Raw genomic sequence first — 20,424 nt, 5'->3', positions numbered from 1 at the left:
TCTAAATGTAAATTTAATTTTTCCCAAAATCTTTTTTGTATAAGACTTTTTTGAGCTTTTACATAACACATCGAACTTTTGATTGAAAAATTACTGACTCCATCAAATCCCCAATTTACAACAAAAATCAACTCAGTCCTTTTCTTTATTAGTAATTTTAGATATAATTTGCGCCTCTTGTGATTCTATTATTCTTTGAACAGTATGTACTATAAGATTTGTAATAGCACCTTTGCCTCCTCGTCAGATGTGCGTATTATTTGGTCTACATTTTTTTTAGATTCCAGAATATCGCTATAAAACGGATAAATATCTGCACCTCTCTCTTTACTTTCAAATCTAATCGCCATGTACTGAGATTTAGTAAAACCATATTTTAATAGAAAAACAAGTCCCTCTTCTGGAGACATTTTTTTTATTGATGCCATATGCCAATTGTTGATATTTTAGAATGCACATGATAATTTTTTCTAAGTTCTTATTACCTATTTGTTTGGATGTGTATCTTCCTGTTTCGAGTATATACTTTTTCATCATATTCAGCTTTTTCAGACGTTAGACATTAGCTATTATTTTCTGGCGTTAGTAATACTTTTGAGAGTTTCCAGATAACTTCTTTAAGTTCAAAATTAAATTCATATTCTAACAGGAAATTTCTATGAAATTCTATGACTTTCTATGAAATTTATACTTGGAGTATTGAACATCTTTTATTTTTTGTTTGTACGTGGTTTGTATTGTTAATGACTTTTTTTCTAATTTTTTTTCTTGAGCACCTCCAATTTTCATAACATTCATCTTATCCAAATATTTTAAACATTCCGACATTTTGCTAACATCACCAGACACAGAAGAAATAAAATTTTCATCCTTTAACTTCATTCAAGACAATTTGTACTATATTATTTATTAATACAATTTTAGATCGACAAAAAGATTTTTTATAAATTCCTTCAACTTGCAGAACCTTTTGAGGTTATATTAATTTAAAGGAAGTGTTTTGAGGTTATATTAAGTTAAAGGAAGTGTTTTGAGGTTATATTAATGTAAAGGAAGTATTTTGAGGTTATAATAATTTAAAGGAAGTATTTTGAGGTTATATTGATTTAAAGAAAGTGTTTTAAGGTTATATTAATTTAAAGGAAGTGTTTTGAGGTTATATTAATTTAAAGGAAGTATTTTGAGGTTATATTAATTTAAAAGAAGTATTTTGAGGTTATATTAATTTAAAGAATGTGTTTTGAGATTATATTAATTTAAAGGAAGTATTTTGAGGTTATATTAATTTAAAGAAAGTATTTTGAGGTGATATTAATTTAAAGGAAGTATTTTGAGGTTATATTAATAGTAGCTCTTAAAGTTACCACAAATCTTTTAATGACAATATTATGCAATTTGAATAAAAATGACTATCATGTTTTATGTAAAAAAAAAAATCAATTTAAGTAGAAACTTTTTAAAATAGAAAATAGTTGTTTTTGTGCGGCTCCGGGCGGCATCAAAACCTATATTGGAATAAAAGAAGAAGGGTTGAAGTTTTTCCATACGCATTCAGATTTTTACAGAAACATGCAAAATTTAATGAAAGTCACATTCAAGTATGCTATTATTTCACAGTCTAAAAAGTTATATTTCTCTGCATTTTTACGGCATGAAATGTAATTTTATAAAATATTTTACATTAAACTCTGAAAGCCTGTTTAATATTCTTCCGGTTAATATATATTATAGGGTTCATTGGTATGGTTTACGAAATAAAATAAAATTTCGAGGGTATTGCTTTTTCACTAAATAATTGTTATTTAAAAAATGGCAACTTTGAGCATCTGCGGGGGAGCGCCAAGTGGTCAAAAAATTTTTTTTTTTCAGAAGATGAAAATATGACTAATTTGCAACAATTATTCGTAACCAGAACTTTTTACATCGGATTTTTTCAAATCTGGAAATAATGCCACTTTTTGATTATTTCAAACCACTGTGTAGTGAGATGGAACACTGTTCGAATAGTCATAAACCATTAAACACACCTCATTTGGACCATTTTTGGCATTCCCTTCATGGTAAAGGTAAATTAAGGAATTGTTCTTCATGATATCATTAATGCAAAAAACTCTAGTAGTCAAACTTTTTACAAAAAGGTAATAAGTTTCTTGCACAGGAATCCTATGCAGTAGAACGTTTTACATATATCCAAAATAAATTTATAAAACATGAGGCTGTTCTTTTTCTTTCACTTCCTGATCAAGACATTTGTAAAATTTTGATGGCTTTTTTTTGTGTTCGGCACATCACCAGTTTGGCAGCTGCAGCTTGTTTGCTGTTTCATTTAGATGTGTACTTTTAAGTTTATTTTTAAGTTCTTCGCAAATGCAGCAACAATCAATCTGCAGTCTCCCAAAGTGTAAGTTAAAGTTTTCCTCAAAGGAAAGTAGGAAAATATGTCTGACTTTGTTGCCTGGGTGTTTTTCATTGTACATTGAACACAGCAGTTTTTCGTTTAATCGAGCATCTAAATACCTGTGGGGTTTTGATGCATACTTTGTTTGTTTGTAAGGAAAAACATTTATGTGCTGTCTGGAAAGCTGCCTAGTCTCAACAGAATGGGCCTTCTTAATGTGCATTCCTTGTGTGTCAATAGGGTTTTTCCCCAAACACTTGAGGGCTCTTAGTCTTTTTACTCTTTTATTGGTGATAGAGTGTAAAGAAAGAATAGCTTTGAAACATACCTCTAATCTTTGTGAACCTACTACCCCATGATATTTAAAAAAATTGCTGTTAATCTTTGCTTCTTTACCCTTTCGTGAACAACACTGCTTTACTTCTTTAACGTCAATGAGGTGTTGTAGGTGCAAATCCTGTTCGTTTTTTGACGGTAAATCACAACAATATCTTAAGATCTCTTCTTGTTCTTACTCTGTCACAATGTCAAAGCAGCTCTTCCTCTTACAACTGAAACAATACGATAAAATATGGTTACATTCTTAGCCACGTTTTTTTAAGGCTCAAATTAAAACAATAAAATTAAAGATGTTTATCAAACTTGGCAGGTCTATCTATTGCTTATTTTTGTCACTTCTCTCAATGGCTATAAAGGCTAGAATTAATAAATTAGTACATTATAGGCCTTAATATAATAGCCATATAGTAAGTAACTTTTTTCAGTATTGGCCATTTTTAGGACTAATCATTTGCTTAATTGGCTGACCAATAAAGAAATAAATGATGAAGAAATAAACGATAAAGAAATAAACGATAAAGAAATAAAAGATATAGAAATAACTTATAAAGAAATAAATGATAAAGAAATAAATGATAAAGAAATAAATGATAAAGAAATAAATGATAAAGAAATAAATGATAAAGAAATAAATGATAAAGAAATAAATGATAAAGAAATAAATGATAAAGAAATAAATGATAAAGAAATAAATGATAAAGAAATAAATGATAAAGAAATAAATGATAAAGAAATAAATGATAAAGAAATAAATGATAAAGAAATAAATGATAATAAAAGTTACTAAAGTAATTGATAATAAAATATAATTTTTAATCACACAAAACTTTGTTTAATTTACATCATAATAAAATATCTTATACTGAGCTGAGAAATGCTCGTATAGGCATCTATAGATAAAATCAAAAGATTTAACATAAAATCAAAATTCCAGAGCACAAAGTTTCTTTGTTCTCTGAATTTTTTTTCATACAACTTTAACCATTTTGATGTGTTTTTTCAAAATTCTTTATGAGTGGCCATAGGTGATCTATAAAACATGGACTTCTTTAAAAACAACAACAACAAAAAAAAAAAAAAAAAAAAAAAAAAAAAAATAATACAAAGCGTGTTTTTCTTGGCTCTACAACAACCAATCATAGTGTGCTTTTAAAACTACTTTACCGGTTAAATAAAATGTTTTAAGAGACTTAATCAAACTTTCAGTTTAACTCATAGTTAAGTTAGGTTTTGAACTTAACAAAAAATTGCTTTCCAGTAGGCACAGGACTAATAAAAGACGTCTTTTGAACGTTCAAAAAACATTTAAAAACGTCTTTTTTACGTCGCCTGCCCTCTGGATTAGCATTATTGACCTTATTTTTATACGACTTGAAAATATACTCTGATACTACTCATAAAAGTTTTTTCTGGTGCAGTTTTCGAATGGAACATGAATCGTATATCATTCAGTATAGAGTTATGGAAAATCATTTTTTTCGTAATATTTATTCCGACTTTTTTTGGTGCGGACCCGAGTAATTAAGTACCACCACTCCTCCTTTCAGGACTAACCACGTCTCTTCAGAACTAATTGTGACACTCCAAAAGCTTGTAAATAAATAAATTCCTATTTTGCACAGGACGTTTGTTGGACATTTTAAAGACATCTTGCGTACATGTGACATCTTTAAGACGTCATATAGTAGTCTTACGGACGTCTTTGACTGCTGAATTGAAAATTATTTTCAAAAAATGAAACAATACTAAAATTTAACAACAAATTTGAATGTTTAAATATTCGTTTCAATTCAAATAGACAATATAGAAACTAAAGTTGATACTTGATATTAATATCGTAGTTATTTATATTTTGATAAATCTATCTATATTTTTGAGTATATCAATGTTATCAAGATTTATCAGAGGCATTTTATATATATATATATATATATATATATATATATATATATATATATATATATTATATATATATATATATATATATATATATATATATATATATATATATATATATATATATATATATATATATATATATATAGATCTATGTATATATATGTATATATATTATATATATATATATATATATATATATATATATATATATATATATATATATATATATATGTATATGTATATATATACAGTATGCAAAAAAATAATTGTACACTTAAAAAAAAATCATAATTTTTAAGATTGCATCAGAAAAATGAGTTTTCCGTTAAATTATTTGGAATTTTTTTTATGATATTTTATTAAGTAATGTTCTAAGAAATTATTTCTGCATTGGTGAACTAATTGTCTTTCAAACCTATTAAATAAGTAAAGTTGAAAGTAGTAATTTTTTAAATACACTTTTGTCCTAGAAATAAAATAAAATATATTTAAAAAGTATTTCAGCAAAATGGCGTCAAAACAAAAACATTTGTCTTTCCATCAACGGAGCCTCGTTGTTGATTTGAAAAATCAAGGAAAATCCTACCGCCAGATACAAAAAGAAACAGGAATTCCTTTTACGACAGTGTCCTCAATTGTTAAGAAGTATGATCTGATTGGAACCGTTGCTAGTGTGGCTGGTAGAGGACGAAAACGCAAGACCACTACTGCAATTGATCGCAATATCATCATTAATGTGAAAAAAAATAGATTTGTTTTGGCAGTTAAATTAGCTTTAAAAGTTCAAGAAGATCACAACATCACAGTGACTCCTCAAACAATCCGAAATCGTATTAGAGAACATGGATACAGAGGTAGAGTAGTTCGAAAAAAACCTTTTTTGACTGCAAAACAAATGAAACGTCGATTGGAATTTGCAAAGAAGTACGAAAAAATGCCGGTATCATATTGGAAAAATATTTTGTGGTCAGATGAGTCAAAATACAACCTTGTTTCATCGGATGGAGTCCAGAAGGTGTGGCGAAAAAAAGGAAAAGCTTATAAATTGAGTTGTTTGCGAGGTAGTGTAAAGCATGGAGGAGGAAATGTGATGGTTTGGGGTAGTATGAGTTGGAAAGGAGTGTGGAAATTGACATTTATTGATGATAAAATGGATGCTTCAATGTATTGTGAAATTCTCAAAGCCAACTTGCGACCATCTGCTAAAAAATTGAGAATGGGAAACGATTTCATACTCCAGCAGGATAACGATCCAAAGCATACCGCTAAGAAAACAAAGGTATACTTTGACACAAATAGCATCAATGTTTTGGAATGGCCATCTCTAAGTCCGGACTTAAATCCAATAAAAAATTTGTGTTATATTTTGGACAGAAAAATTAGCGATCAAGCATTTACACGCAAAGAGGACTTGAAGGTAGCTATATTGAGCGCATAGGGTAATATAACAACAGAAGTGACCCAAAATTTGGTCAATTCAATGCTAAATCGTCTATCTGAGGTCATCAAGGCCAAAGGAGGCCCCACTCGATACAAATCTTCACGAAGTTTGATAAACTTGACATTATTTTTGAACTGTACGATTTTTATTTTTGCATTCAATTTTATGCATCATTAAATCCATTGTGTAAAATTCAAAAGGTTTGAAAGACAATTCATTCACCAATGCAGAAATGAATTCTTAAAACATTACTTATCAAGATATAAAAAAAAAAAAACCAAATATTTGAACGGAAAACTCATTTTTTTGATGCAATTTTAAAAATTATGATTTTTATATAAGTGTACGATTTTTTTTTTTTGCATTCTGTATATATATACATATATATATAAATATATATATATATATATATATATATATATATATATATATATATATATATATATATGTATATATATTATATATATATATATATATATATATATATAAATATATATATATATATATATACATATATATATGTATATATATATATATATATACATATATATATATATATGCAGGGCCGTACCGAGCCAATTTTGCGCTTCGGGCAAGAAAAGAAAATTGCGCCCCCCTCTTCCCCTCCCTTTCCCCTCCCCTCCTTAAAAAAAAAAGAGAAGAAAATTAAAAGAAAAAAATGATTTATTGATCACAAAATTTATCACATCAAGTTATAAGTAAAATTTGTCATTAAGGTTGCACAAGCTTTAGTTCAATGCCACTTTTCTGGCTTTTCTAGAGGCAAATTCACTAATGACATCATCAAAATCAATGTTGTTTGCCAATTCATTTTCAATTGAAATTATAGCCAAACTAGACAAACGTTCTTGGCCCATTGTTGACCTCATATAGTGTTTTATGAGCTTAAGTTTACTGAAACTTCTCTCACACGTAGCAACTGTGACTAGTATGGTGAGGAAGATGCGAATAGCAATTGTTGTGTTGGGATAAGCATCGGTCAAAGAATATTTATGAATGAGCTGCAAAATGTCGATCGGGCTAGATTTTTCAAAGTTGTCCATCATTGCGGCAGCTTGATATTTAAAGCTTGCCATTTCTGAATGGAAATCGGAAGAAGCTAAATCTGCCTTGTAAATTTGAGATAGATTTGCAGCTTTTTTCTTGAGTTCATCCACTGAACTTTTAGAGAGTGAATGCCCACTGAGGTAGCCAAAATCAGAGGATACAGCAGACATCGGCCTCAAACCGCCACTCTATTTGTGTAATAATGCTGTCAAACACAAGATTGCACTGAGATCCGAATTCTGTTTCTGCTGTGAGAAGGTGAGAGTCATCTTCAGCTTCATAAAGTGCTATTCGCTTCACTTTGCGCTTTCTCTTAATTGGAAAGCCACCATCAATTCCGCTCTGCTTAGATTTTTCTGTGGCATCTTTGATAATGTTGTCCACCCCAACATCTCAAAAATTCTGAATGGAAGTCTTCAACCATTTGCGGCAATGTCAATTGAAATGGTTTTCGACTGAAGCAGTTTGTTTTTCCGGTCAATTAGAGAAAGAATTTGACACCAGAAACCCAACAAACACAAAAAACTGAAATCAATATAAATGAGAAGTTCTTTTGCACTGCTAACTGTGACAGCATTTGTCATGGGATTGTGGATTATGGATTCCAAAACTTGAAGAACGTCTTTGATTTGTCTGTGCAATGGTGTGATTGCTTCTTTTTTGGCAGACCATCTTGTGTCACTCTTCCCTTTAATGAGATGGTCAACGTTTTCATCAGTTTTTCCCATCTTGACGTGAAGCTTGAAAAAAAAATAAAGATGGCTTGAACCTTTCCAAAAAACGTAATCACGAGTGGGGAAACATCATCAGCATGAACACCAACAAGATTTAAAGTGTGAGCTGCGCATGGAACAAATCTTGCTGACTCATTAAGAGAATGGATGTGAGCTTTGACGCCATTGTATTTTCCAGACATATTGGCTCCATTGTCATAGCCTTGGTCCCGGCAATCGGAAATGCTTAGACCATCCTTCTCCAATTTTTCAGTTATCTCTGTTGCAAGACCTTTTCCGGTTTTTCGGTGAGATTCAATGAAGTCCACAAACTTTCCTTAATTGTGCAGGTTTCATCACTGATGCGGACATACCTGATGATTTGAGTCATCTGCTCTTTGTGGGAGGTATCTGGAGTGCAGTCAAACAGAACAGAGTAGTATTTAGCTTCTTTGATGTTTGACAAAATTTCTTTCCTGAATTTCTGCCCAAGTAACTCAATCAGCTCATTTTGAATTCAAGGAGAAAAGTAGGATGTTGTGGTTTTTTTTGCTTTAACGGACGCAATATTTCAGCCACTAAAGGATAATAACGGCTAATCAACTCAATTAAGCTCAGAAAAATGCCACTGTTTTGTTGATCGATGTCTTCTGTTGTTCCCCGAAGGGCAAGTTTGATTTTGGCACAGAAAAAAATTGCATCAACAATCACTTTCAAGATGTCTCTCCGCTTTTTCATCTCTCCACTGATAACTCTCTGCAGATCAGAATCCAGGGTTTTTCTTTCCTTGAGGTTTTTTTCAAGAATTTTCCAATCAGAATAGCATCTTTGGTGTACATTGTTGTTTTCATGCTCAGGAATTCTTGGGTTTAGTTTTTTCCAGTCACAAAACCCTTTAGAAATTTCTGAGAAATTGTTGGTTTTTGTTGTTGAAAATAACAAACAGCAAAAACAAAATAAAGAATCTTTTTTATTGCTGTACTGCAGCCAAGTGCGAACAAATTTTTTACCATTGGGATGAATTTTTTTATACCATTTTGAGTTGAAGTGTCGCATTCTGTTGTCAAAATCACACAGCGTGTTTGGGAAAAATTCACTGCTGTCTTGCTCTGGCCTATGCTCAATCAAAAAGCATCTTGTTTTGTCCGTTATTTTACGCCATGTTGCTGGATCCCTGTGTTGAAAATTTTCTTCCTGAGGTGAAAATTTGTTTCATAAACTGATTATTGTTTTTTTAATTTATTAAAGTTTGCGCCCTCCCAATTTTGGCGCCTCAGGCCGCGGCCCGGCCGGCCCCGCCCTTGGTACGGCTCTGTATATATGTATATATATATATATATATATATATATATATATATATATATATATATATATATATATATATATATATATATATATATATATATATGTATATATATATATATGTATATATATATATATATATATATATATATATATATATATATATATATATATATATATATATATATGTATATATATATATATAGATCTATATATATATATACATATATACATATATATATATATACATATATATATATATATATATATATATATATATATATATATATATATATATATATATATTTATGTATATATATAATATATATATACATATATATATATATATATATATATATATATTTATCCATATATGTATATATATATATACATATATATGTATATATATATATATATATAGATCTATATATATACATATATACATATATATACATATATATATATATATATATATATATATATTTATGTATATATATAATATATATACATATATATATATATATATATATTTATCCATATATGTATATATATTTATACATATATTTATATATATATACATACATATATATATATGTATATATATATATACATATATAAACATACACACACACACACACACACATATATATATATATATATATATATATATATATATATATATATATATATATATATATATACATATATAAACATACAGACACACAAATATATATACATATATATATATATATATATATATATACATATATATATATATATATATATATATATATATATATATTTATACATATATGTATATATATACATATATATATATATTTATATATATATATATATATGTATATATATATATATATATATATATATATATATATATATCTTATAGAGATATATCAATGTTATCAATATATATCTGATTCATTATAGACATTTACCAAACCCTTAAAAGCAGAAGCTAAAGCAGCAATAGCTACAGCTGCTGCAGCTCTTTTGGTATGCCATACCTAATAATGTAAATAAATGTAAGTGCTCAAATTCTGTTAATTAATTTTAGAAAAACAGCAATAATATATTTTTTAATTCACAGTTTCATAAATAATTTAAAAAAATATTTGTGAAATTTTAACATTTACCTATATCCTCACAATTTGTTCCAGATATTTACAGTCTGCTTCTTTTTTATCCAAATATCTTGTCAACCGATATATCTCTGATACATCGACTAATCCAACTAGCAAAGTACTTCGTTATCAATTTTATTTCTTTGAGCTTGCAGGGAAAATAGTCCTTGCAAAGGTATCTTTGCTAATTTTGGATAAATGAAAGTTGCGTGGGCTTTAAAAAGGCAACCATCGCATCTATTTTTATTACAGCATTAGATTTTGCATTTGGATTTTGTCAAGTTATAGTTAATCAAGTTTGTCCGCATACATATTTCATATTTTTGTTGTTCTCATTTTTCCAATGTCTTTTGCAATACTCCATTCAATGACAAGTTTATCGACTGCTGAGAAAAAATATGCAGTCGATATATGTGTATATGTGTATAAAATATGCAGTCGATATATGTGTATATGTGTATAAAATATGCAGTCGATATATGTGTATACGTGTTTAAAATATGCAATCGATATATGTGTATATGTGTATAAAATATGCAATCGATATCTGTGTATATGTGTATAAAATATGCAATCGATATATGTGTATATGTGTATAAAATATGCAATTGATATATGTGTATATGTGTATAAATATGCAATCGATATATGTGTATATGTGTATAAAATATGCAATCGATATATGTGTATATGTGTATAAAATATGCAATCGATATATGTGTATATGTGTATAAAATATGCAATCGATATATGTGTATATGTGTATAAAATATGCAATCGATATATGTGTATATGTGTATAAAATATGCAATCGATATATGTGTATATGTGTATAAAATATGCAATCGATATATGTGTATATGTGTATAAAATATGCAATCGATATATGTGTATATGTGTATAAAATATGCAATCGATATATGTGTATAAAATATGCAACCGATATATGTGTATATGTGTATAAAATATGCAGTCGATATATGTGCAACTGATCTTTTACGCTACAAAGTTCCATATCGTAAACTACCTCTCTATCGTTTACTACCTCTCAGCGTAGGCAGCTTGTTTAAATAAAATTCGACTCCACTAATCAGCAGTTCCTTCAATTTAGTGCATTTTTTGGATCTATATTGCACACACTTTTTTTTTTAAATTTAAAATAGCGGACAACTAAAATGCAAATTATTCTACTTTAGATCGTTGTTTAAAATTCAAACGCAAGTTTCAATGACATAAAAACAAGCAATGGTAATAAAAATGTTAAAAGTTTTTTAATAACATCATTTTAAGGAAATATTTTATTTTTAATTACAATATTTAGGATGCCAAATTAATCATAAATAAATAGAACACGTTTAAAATAAAGTTTGTTCAGGATTATTATCTCTTATCTATGCAATTATCATAAAAATTAGCTATAGGACCAATTTTATAATGCATAAAAAATCATGCACCATTTTTTTTATTGAGTAATTTTCATTGTTTTTAATAATAATGGAGTGGAGGTTATAAGCCCCAAGCAAACAAATTTTGATGACCATGTTTCATGATTCACCTCTAATATTTTACTAAAAACTCTAAAAGAATTAGTTTTTCATACTAATTCTTTTAGAGTTTATAGTAAAACTGACACTCTTTTAACGCCCTGCGCCCACACAAAACTAACTTTTTAAAAGAAAAAAAGTTCTTCTAATATCCTGTTACATAATAAAATAACTACGCGCACTACCATTTCTAATATTTATATAAATATTTTTTCTTTAAAACCTCTTATGGTAAACAACTTTTTCTGCGTCTGCTGTGTTTGTACGGCCTTAAGTAAAGTAACACTAAAAGTTATGTTTTATTTTCATGTCTATATTATGTCTAATTGTTCATTAATAATTGCATTCCCACATGTTTTTTTACAAAATGCAAAAAAGTGCCATTTTGATGAGTTTTTAGTAAAGCTTATATTTTCAAACGCCTAGCGCCCCCACAACTTTTTAAGGAAAAAAAAGTATTGCACGCGCTCCTATATCCAAAATTTGAAAGGTATGACCCACCCTTGTGCGCAGCATCCACTGGAGAGTTGACGTCTTTTTATACAACCAAATATACACTGTGCAGCTCACAAGCTAATTCTGTGGCATTTTTTAACTATTAACTGGACGTAGAATCCATCTATGAATCTTTCCACAATCATGCAAGTTTGTGAAAAGATTCATAATAAAATCATTTCCATAAGTTCTCAATTGTTGAAAATTATATAGAAAATTGAATTTTACATTGAAGTCTTACGACATCGAAAAGTGTTTGTTGAGCTGTTGTTGAGCCGCGTCAGTTAACCAAATGAAGAATTCAATTCAAAACTGCTCTTTTTCACCAGCAACTAGTTTGTTTGCTATTTCATAATCAAACTGCATTAAGCTTGACATTGTCGTTTTGTAGGGAAAGTAAAAGAAATTTCAAATTTTTAGCAATTGCAGAGGCGTCGCAAGACTATCCTCAAATTCATTGTCTTGGAGCTTAGCAAGAATAGTACGCGTTGCTTCCACAATTTTTTTTTCTTATTCTAGTTCACGCCCAATAAAGCTCCAAGCAACCACTATTAAGTTGAGTTATTAGAAAACAAAAAAGAAAGTTAAAGAAAAAGGAAACGGTCAGGATTAGGGTTAGGGTCAAGGTTGACAGAAGACTTGAAAAGTTGTAAGTTGTATGATTCAGGAAGATATGATAACGGAAAAGAGTTCGAAAAGGTTGAAATACAAAGAAAAAAATAGACAAATAAAAGATTTTAGAGCATTCAGGGACAGGTACAGTAAAAAGATGAGACTTTGCTGAATAAAAAATCAAGCGAGAATGAGTTGTAGTTGTTGGAACTAGAGATGATAGCTCATTTGAGCAGTGATCATGGTAGTATTTGTAGGAAAAGAGAAAGAAATGCAACTTTACGAGGGGCTCAAGCTTGGCAGATAGAGCAGGTCCTTCTACGTTTACAATGCGTTTTTGGAACTTGTCAAGAATAGAAAGAGCATTATTAAAAGAATTATATATGATAACAGTATTCCATAGGGAAGACTGGTTCTCCTTGGGACGTTTTTAGGTTAATGAGTGTAATTTTTCATCGTTGAATATAATTGAACTTTTGAAAACTGTATATAAAAATATGGTTCTTTGTGCACTTTTGATGAGAATCTCTGCTTTATAATACAATTTTTTAGTACTTTTTTTTAGAAGGAAAATTAGGTCTGACTTAGGTGGTTGTACCTAGAGACGGCGGTTGTACCTAGAGACGCTGGGTAATCGAATACTCAGATTGGCTTCTATTGAGCTAGTAATTATAAGTAAAAAAGACCCTGTAAAAAATATAGCTATAACTTTATTCATTTATTATTATTGTCATAAATTGAATTACAACTTTTATTTCCTATTAATTACTGCACAACGAGTCACAATTATATTATTTATTACACTACGATTCATAAATGAATTACTTATTACATAAAAACACAAATAATTCCTGATGATACAGAAGTTTGGCACTCTGTTGTACCTAGGGACATGTTCCTAGAACCAACACGATGACAGTTCGGCTGTCAACTGACCTCAAGAGGTGGAGTGTTGCCACATGCAAAAAATATTATGCTCTTATACAAAAATCTTAAAATATTTGAGTGTCCCTAGGTACATGGCGTCCCTAGGAGAACCAGTCTCCCCTACATAGACGAAAAAAAGATTTTTAGAAGTAAAATAAGAATCAGGAGTAAGAAAATGGCTAGCACGATAGAGAGAAGCAACCATAGCAGATGTTATCTTAGTAACCAATTTTATGTATAGTTTCTTTAAAAGGTCATTAGTAAATAATTATCCAACAAGACGCAAAGTAAAAGACTCAGTGAGAGGGTTGTCATTCATTAATTTAGTAGTTTGTCGTACATAACTAAGTTTTGTTGCTGTTAAAATGCATAACCCACTGCAAGCCCCAACCTATTACAGATGTAAGGTCGGATTCAAGATCGGCTGTCTGTTCGTTGCGATCAAAAAGTGAAGACTTTTGGATCGCTGAAAACAGACAGACCAGTAAAAACAGAAGTTTAAGTAGGAGCCACTTTAGGTGTAAGGTAGTTAAGAAGATCATTAATATACATTAGGAAAAAAAAATAGGACCAAGGAAAGACTCTTCTGGTATTTCAGAAGTTACTTGAAATGAAGAAGAGTGTTGGCCTTGTAGGATGATTTCAATAAAGCGGTTAGGAACAAATGATTTGATAACCTTAAGAATATTACCAGATACACCATTTAAAGCAAGCTTATGAAGAGAACCAGCATGCTGAACCTAATTGAAAGCTTTAGGTATATCAAGAGCAATAGTCTTGCCACCTCCATCTAATGCAAGATAAAATCTCTCAGTCAGAGCAGTTAGTAACTTAGCCGTAGAGCGTGAATTCAAATGCCATTATGATTGTCAGACAGTAAGTTATATGACTCAAAATGGGATGTGAGAAATTTGTGAATTAAAGACTCAAACACATTGCCAATAATAGATAGAAAACTGATCGAACAATAGTTAAATGGCTAGAAATGTTCTCCGAAGTTTTAAAAAATTGGAATCACTCATGCCATTTTCCATCAGACAAGAAAACAAGATTCAGTCAAGCTCTTATTAAATAGTTTAGAGAAAATTGAAGAGAGTTCGAGAAAACAATTTTGTAAGACAGAAATGTCGTCTGGACCACAAGTCGTAGAAGAGTTTAACTAAGACATGACTTTAGCAACAGAAGCTGGAGTTATTTAAACGTCTAACAATAGGTTAACTTGTTTTACTGGAATGGAAGGAATTGTATGGCCATTAGATTCTAGAGTCAAATCAGAAAAAAAATACTTTGCAAATAGTTTTCCTACGTGGGAGAAGTAAGATCAGTCTCAATTATAAGAAAAGAAACGTTAAACTTTCTTAATGACACTGTTAAAGAATTTCCAAACTTCTCTAGAGCCCAACTTCTGATATAAAATACAAGGTTTAGTAAACAGGAAATAATGGAGCTTAGTATCAGACAGCACCTTTTGACATAAATTTTTTGCAATATCAAATAACTGTTTGCAAGAAAGTTTTTTTTTTTAAAAAGATGAAAAAAATAATTACAACTAGATATAGCAGTTGCACAAAAAAACGAAAAGCAAGTCAAACCTCATTTTACTCATATATATATATATATATATATATATATATATATATATATATATATATATATATATATATATATATATATATATTATATATATATATATATATATATATATATATATATATATATATATATATATATGTATATTATACATGCCAAAAGGCATCAGGACACGGAACAGGTTGCACTGGATTAGATGTGATCAGTAGCAGGGTGACTATGATGACCATACACCTGACCTGACTGCAAGGTGAACACGTTACAGCAAACCTTACAAATTTACAGCAAAGAGATACAAGTTAGCTGAATGACATAAAAAGCCACATGAGAATTTTAATACGTGGAGCAAGAGATAAAAGATTACGTGACCAGTAACCATTTGTAGTATTTATGAAAAGAGCGACAACCAAAAAGTGACGAGCTTCTGGCACATTGATTTATTTAGTTGATTAAATGGTTTCTTTAAAAAAAACCATTTGAATAATAAAACAAATAATTAATTAAAAATCAACGTTAAAAATGTTGAAAATATGATTTTTTATGAAAAGTTTTAATTACTTACTATAGTTCTGTTAGCAATACAAGCAAAATTACAAGAGTAAAAATGAACAAATACAAAAAAATGTCGTCAGCTTAGCTCTGTCATTCAGAAACTGTTGTGTTATCTTTATAATTTTACAAATTCCAAACAAAGTGTTGTGAACTTGATTGAAATGAATTTACAGTACGCTAAAAATTCTGGTTAAGAAATTCATACTGTTTTGTAGGCGATGAATAAAACACTCTGCAGCACTCTGAAGAATGACGTAGTTGTAGCTTATGAAATGGCTGCATTTCTGATGACCAGTTTCAAATTGTAATTGCCACACGGCAAATATTATTCACGGTTATTGACTTCTAAAATATTTGTCTGCACATCACTTTTTTTGCCTTTTAAGTTGCTTCCATTATCATAAGCATGTCCTATACAGTCTATAATATCCACCCAATTTGTTCCAGAAACATCAACATCGTTTTTTGTAAACTTTGTCGGTCGTAATCTTGACATTCAAAAATTCCAAAAAATATTATTAACATTAATTTCTCTAGAAGTGAAATCAACAATTCGATTAATGACCAAAATTGAAATACTACCTGCATTATCGGAAATCGGACCGAAAAGTTTAAACAATTTTTTATCATGTTTCCTGTGTAACGTAAACAGCATATTCGGTAATGGCATTCTATTGGCCAGACTAAACTTTTTTTAGCTTAATATATTCTTCACAAAGATTTAATACAAAATTGCTAAAAGTTTGATTTACTGTTTAAATAAACAGATATCTAATAAAGTTGTTGTGCGTGTTTAAAATTAGAACTAAAATTTTAGATGGAATTTCCCATCATAACGCACAAATCTTCACAAAACGAAATAATAAATTTGCCAATTTCGTGTTAGTATCCTAGAAAAATTGGAGGGGGAGGGGGATAGTAAAGAATTGTCGGGTGCAATTCTGCCATCTTTCTCTACTAAATAGTTTTTATTTAACGCAAAATTGAGAAAGATAAATATTTGCTAATCATAACTGACCAGGTTTTCAAAAACAACCCTCTCTAAAAACGCCCCCCTCTTTCACTATAACTTTATAAATTTTTCTGCATATTTTGCAAGAATGAAGAAAAAAATGTGTTTTAACTGATAAAACCAATGTTAAATAATGAGGAGCTGACCCAGACCAAGTAGTAAAGTAATTACTTCATAGTCAAGGTAATTTTTAGATTTTATTTGTTTTGTAGATCCATCTAGTAAGGATTATTTCACGGCTGTTATATAGTAAAGGCTATTTCTACCTAATATATATATATATATATATATATATATATATATATATATATATATATATATATATATATATATATATATATATAAATTAGTAAAAAACACTTATCTAACTTTTTTCTGCAACTTAAAGTTTCACCATTGCTGGATCATCAGGAAGAGAACTCTTCCTGATGATCCAGCAATGGTGAAACTTCATTTATATATATATATATATATATATATATATATATATATATATATATATATATATATATATATATATATATATATATATATATATATATATATATATATATATATATATATATATACTTCAAACATTTATTTATACATATATATATATATATATATATATATATATATATATATATATATATATATATATATATATATATATATATATATATATATATATATATATATAGGAGAACCTGTTGTACCTTTTACCACATTGAACCTTTGGTCACTCAACTCTGTCGGCCTACTATTACTATTTAAAAAAAACTTCAAGTGCCATTTGAAATAATTGTCCATGACAACTCTTCTTACTGTAAAACATTATACTTGGAATAGGTGGTATCGATCCGCAAGTAATTATAAGTTTTGGCTCTTAAAAAGTAAATATTTGTGTTAATCTTATTTTGATTTTAAAACTCTGATAAATTGTTGTTTGATTCATCTACGAAATTATAAACATTACACAACATCATTTTTTTGTTATGGAAAAGTTTGGATGATTATGTCTGACTGTAAATGGTGATTAAGACAATAATTGTTAAAGAAACCCATCTCGTGTACCTTTGACCAGACTAGGACGTTGTACCTTTGACCAAAAAAACCTGTTTCCTTGGTATTTTGCGGACTTTAAGAGGAAAAATTTATTAAATTTATTATCTACTTTATTAGGCATCTATGCTTTATTGCTTTTTAATGCAAAATTGTTTCTAGTACTATGGTAATGAAATAATTCCATTGACTTTTAATGCAATTCACTATTTTTTCTTGGACTACTACTACACTTAGAATAATCAATTTTGTTAATTTAGTTATTTGGACAGTTGAAGCAATATTATTATCAAGTTCATTTTATTACCTTATTTCTGCTCAGCAATAGGGAAATAAATGTATAAAAATAGTTAGCTAATTCTTTTAATATATTTTAGTTTTAAAATGGCAAAGAGCAAGACTGGTGTTTTTTGCAAAAAGATTTCCAAAACGGGTATGCTGAATGCAGTGAGTTTTGTGCTTCAACCAAAGCTGCAAGATATTGCAAGATTAAAAAATCAACTTTGCTATATCAGTTGAAGCAGTTTAAAAAATCTCGTAGTTGCAAATATTTATATTCACATACCAAACCGAAAAAAATATTCTCAAGAGAAGAAGAATTAACTTTGGTAAACTACTTGGCAGGTGCTGCAAATATGCATTAAGGACTTATAGTATAGCTGATAAGGTCCTTTGCATACGAGTATACTTTAGCAAATCATAAAAAAATAGAAACTTTATGGATTAAAGATAAATGTGCAGGTGAACAATGGCTGCAAGATTTTGGCAAAAGATATAATAATAAGCTATCTCTACGTAAAGCACAATCTACATGTTTTGGTAAATCTTCTGCATTCAATTAAGAAACCATAAGAATTGCATATAAAAATTACAAAAATGCTTTAAAACGTTATCATTTTGACCCATTAAATATTTAGAACTGTGATGAAACAAAAATTATCACAGTCCACATGCCACCAAAAATTCTAGCTCCAAAAGGTAAAAAATAAATAGGGAGCATGACTAGTGCTGAACAAGGCAAAAATGTAACAATAATTGCAGCCATTAATACTACTGTAAATAGCATCCCACCATTACTTGTATTTCCACGTGCTAAATTCAAAGACATGTTATATAATTGTCCTCCTGGAAGTGTAGGAGCAGCTAATAAATGGTCAAGTGAAGTCATTTTTGTGCGATTTCTTGAACATTTTATTAGAAACGTGCGACCATCAATTGAAAAACCTGCTCTTTTAATAATGGATAATCATGAGAGTCATGTAAACATTTCTGTTATTGAGTTAGCAAAAAAATTGGGTATAGTTTTAATGACAATTTATCCTCACACAACCCATAAAATGCAACCTCTTGATTGTAGTATTTTTGAACCATTTAAAAATTTTTATGACAATGTCATGAATAATTAAATGATATCACTAGGCAATGCTGGTAAACCAGTTACAATTTATGATATATCTTACCTTGTTGGTCAAGTTTTGTAAACAGTTTTAAATGAACTGGATTTTATCTATTTAATGAAAATATTTTTTACTGATATTTACTTTTTAGCTGCAAATGTTACTGATAGGCCAATAATGAATACTGATGCTTGAATTTCAAATGAAAGTATTGATGATAAAACTGCTCTACAGAGTTGATCATCAACATCATCTATTGTTTTAGGGGAAATCCCTACTGTGAGTTTACCATTACAACCATTTATTGTTTCACCTGAGATAATACGACCTCATCCTAAAGCCAAATTTAGAAAAATAAATACTTCAAAAAGACGCTAGGGAAAATCACGTACTTTAACTGATAAACTTGAAATTAAAGTTGTTCTAGATTCAAAATCTAATGACCAACAATTTAAAGAGTCCATTTCAAGCAAAAGGAAAAAAATGGCAAAACAGATTATTTTTAATCAGTCTGACTTGTGTTTAAATAATGAAAGCTCTGATGAAATTGATTTTGGAGAAAATATACTTGATAATGAAAGTCAAATTGTTTCTGTAAATTTTTTAATTGTCAAGTTGGCCGGAAAGAAATACTCTAAACTTTATGTAGCAGAAGTTATAAATGTTGTTGGTATAGTTTACAAAATTAAGTATCTTAAGAAATGAGGAAACTTTTGTAACAAATTTATAAGAAAAGATGACAATCTTTATTATGTGGAACTTGAGGATATAATTATGAAACTTCCACCACCAAGTATTGGTCACAGTTCATAAAAACGTCAGTATGTTTGATGTTGATCTGACTATTTGTAATAATTAATATATTATACTCTGTTATTATTGTATTTTTTGTTGCCATCATTAAAATATTTCCAATAAAAAGCTTTATAATCATATGTAAATGAATATT

The 20,424-nt window shown here is 28.9% G+C and overlaps 4 protein-coding genes across 5 annotated transcripts in view; 2 read left to right on the top strand and 2 right to left on the bottom strand.

The window, feature by feature from the left end:
* Positions 1-6,826: 6,826 nt before the first annotated feature.
* Positions 6,827-7,315, bottom strand: LOC136078505 (uncharacterized). The gene has a single exon (XM_065794278.1). The coding sequence runs from the start codon at positions 7,313-7,315 to the stop codon at positions 6,827-6,829; it is 489 nt and encodes a 162-aa protein (XP_065650350.1).
* Positions 7,316-8,359: 1,044 nt separating this feature from the next.
* Positions 8,360-16,518, bottom strand: LOC136078504 (uncharacterized). The gene is made up of 3 exons (XM_065794277.1): positions 16,387-16,518; positions 10,117-10,185; positions 8,360-9,052 (listed from the first exon to the last, which is right to left on the bottom strand). The coding sequence occupies exons 1-3, from the start codon at positions 16,516-16,518 to the stop codon at positions 8,360-8,362; spliced, it is 894 nt and encodes a 297-aa protein (XP_065650349.1).
* Positions 16,519-16,953: 435 nt separating this feature from the next.
* Positions 16,954-20,424, top strand: part of LOC136077972 (uncharacterized) — a 37,977-nt gene continuing 34,506 nt past the window's right edge. The window contains exon 1 of one of the 2 annotated variants that reach the window (XR_010637416.1): positions 16,954-17,217. The gene's annotated coding sequence lies outside the window, so the exon portion shown is untranslated. The remainder of the gene's footprint in view (positions 17,218-20,424) is intronic. The other variant, XR_010637415.1, reaches the window with a different exon arrangement.
* Positions 19,077-19,670, top strand: LOC136078503 (uncharacterized). The gene is made up of 2 exons (XM_065794276.1): positions 19,077-19,434; positions 19,627-19,670. The coding sequence occupies exons 1-2, from the start codon at positions 19,077-19,079 to the stop codon at positions 19,668-19,670; spliced, it is 402 nt and encodes a 133-aa protein (XP_065650348.1).

The sequence above is a fragment of the Hydra vulgaris genome, chromosome 03, assembly GCF_038396675.1.
Source record: "Hydra vulgaris chromosome 03, alternate assembly HydraT2T_AEP".
Lineage (NCBI taxonomy): Eukaryota > Metazoa > Cnidaria > Hydrozoa > Anthoathecata > Hydridae > Hydra > Hydra vulgaris.
The sequence above is the reverse complement of the archived record's forward strand: the minus strand, read 5'-3'. Positions and strand labels throughout refer to the sequence as shown.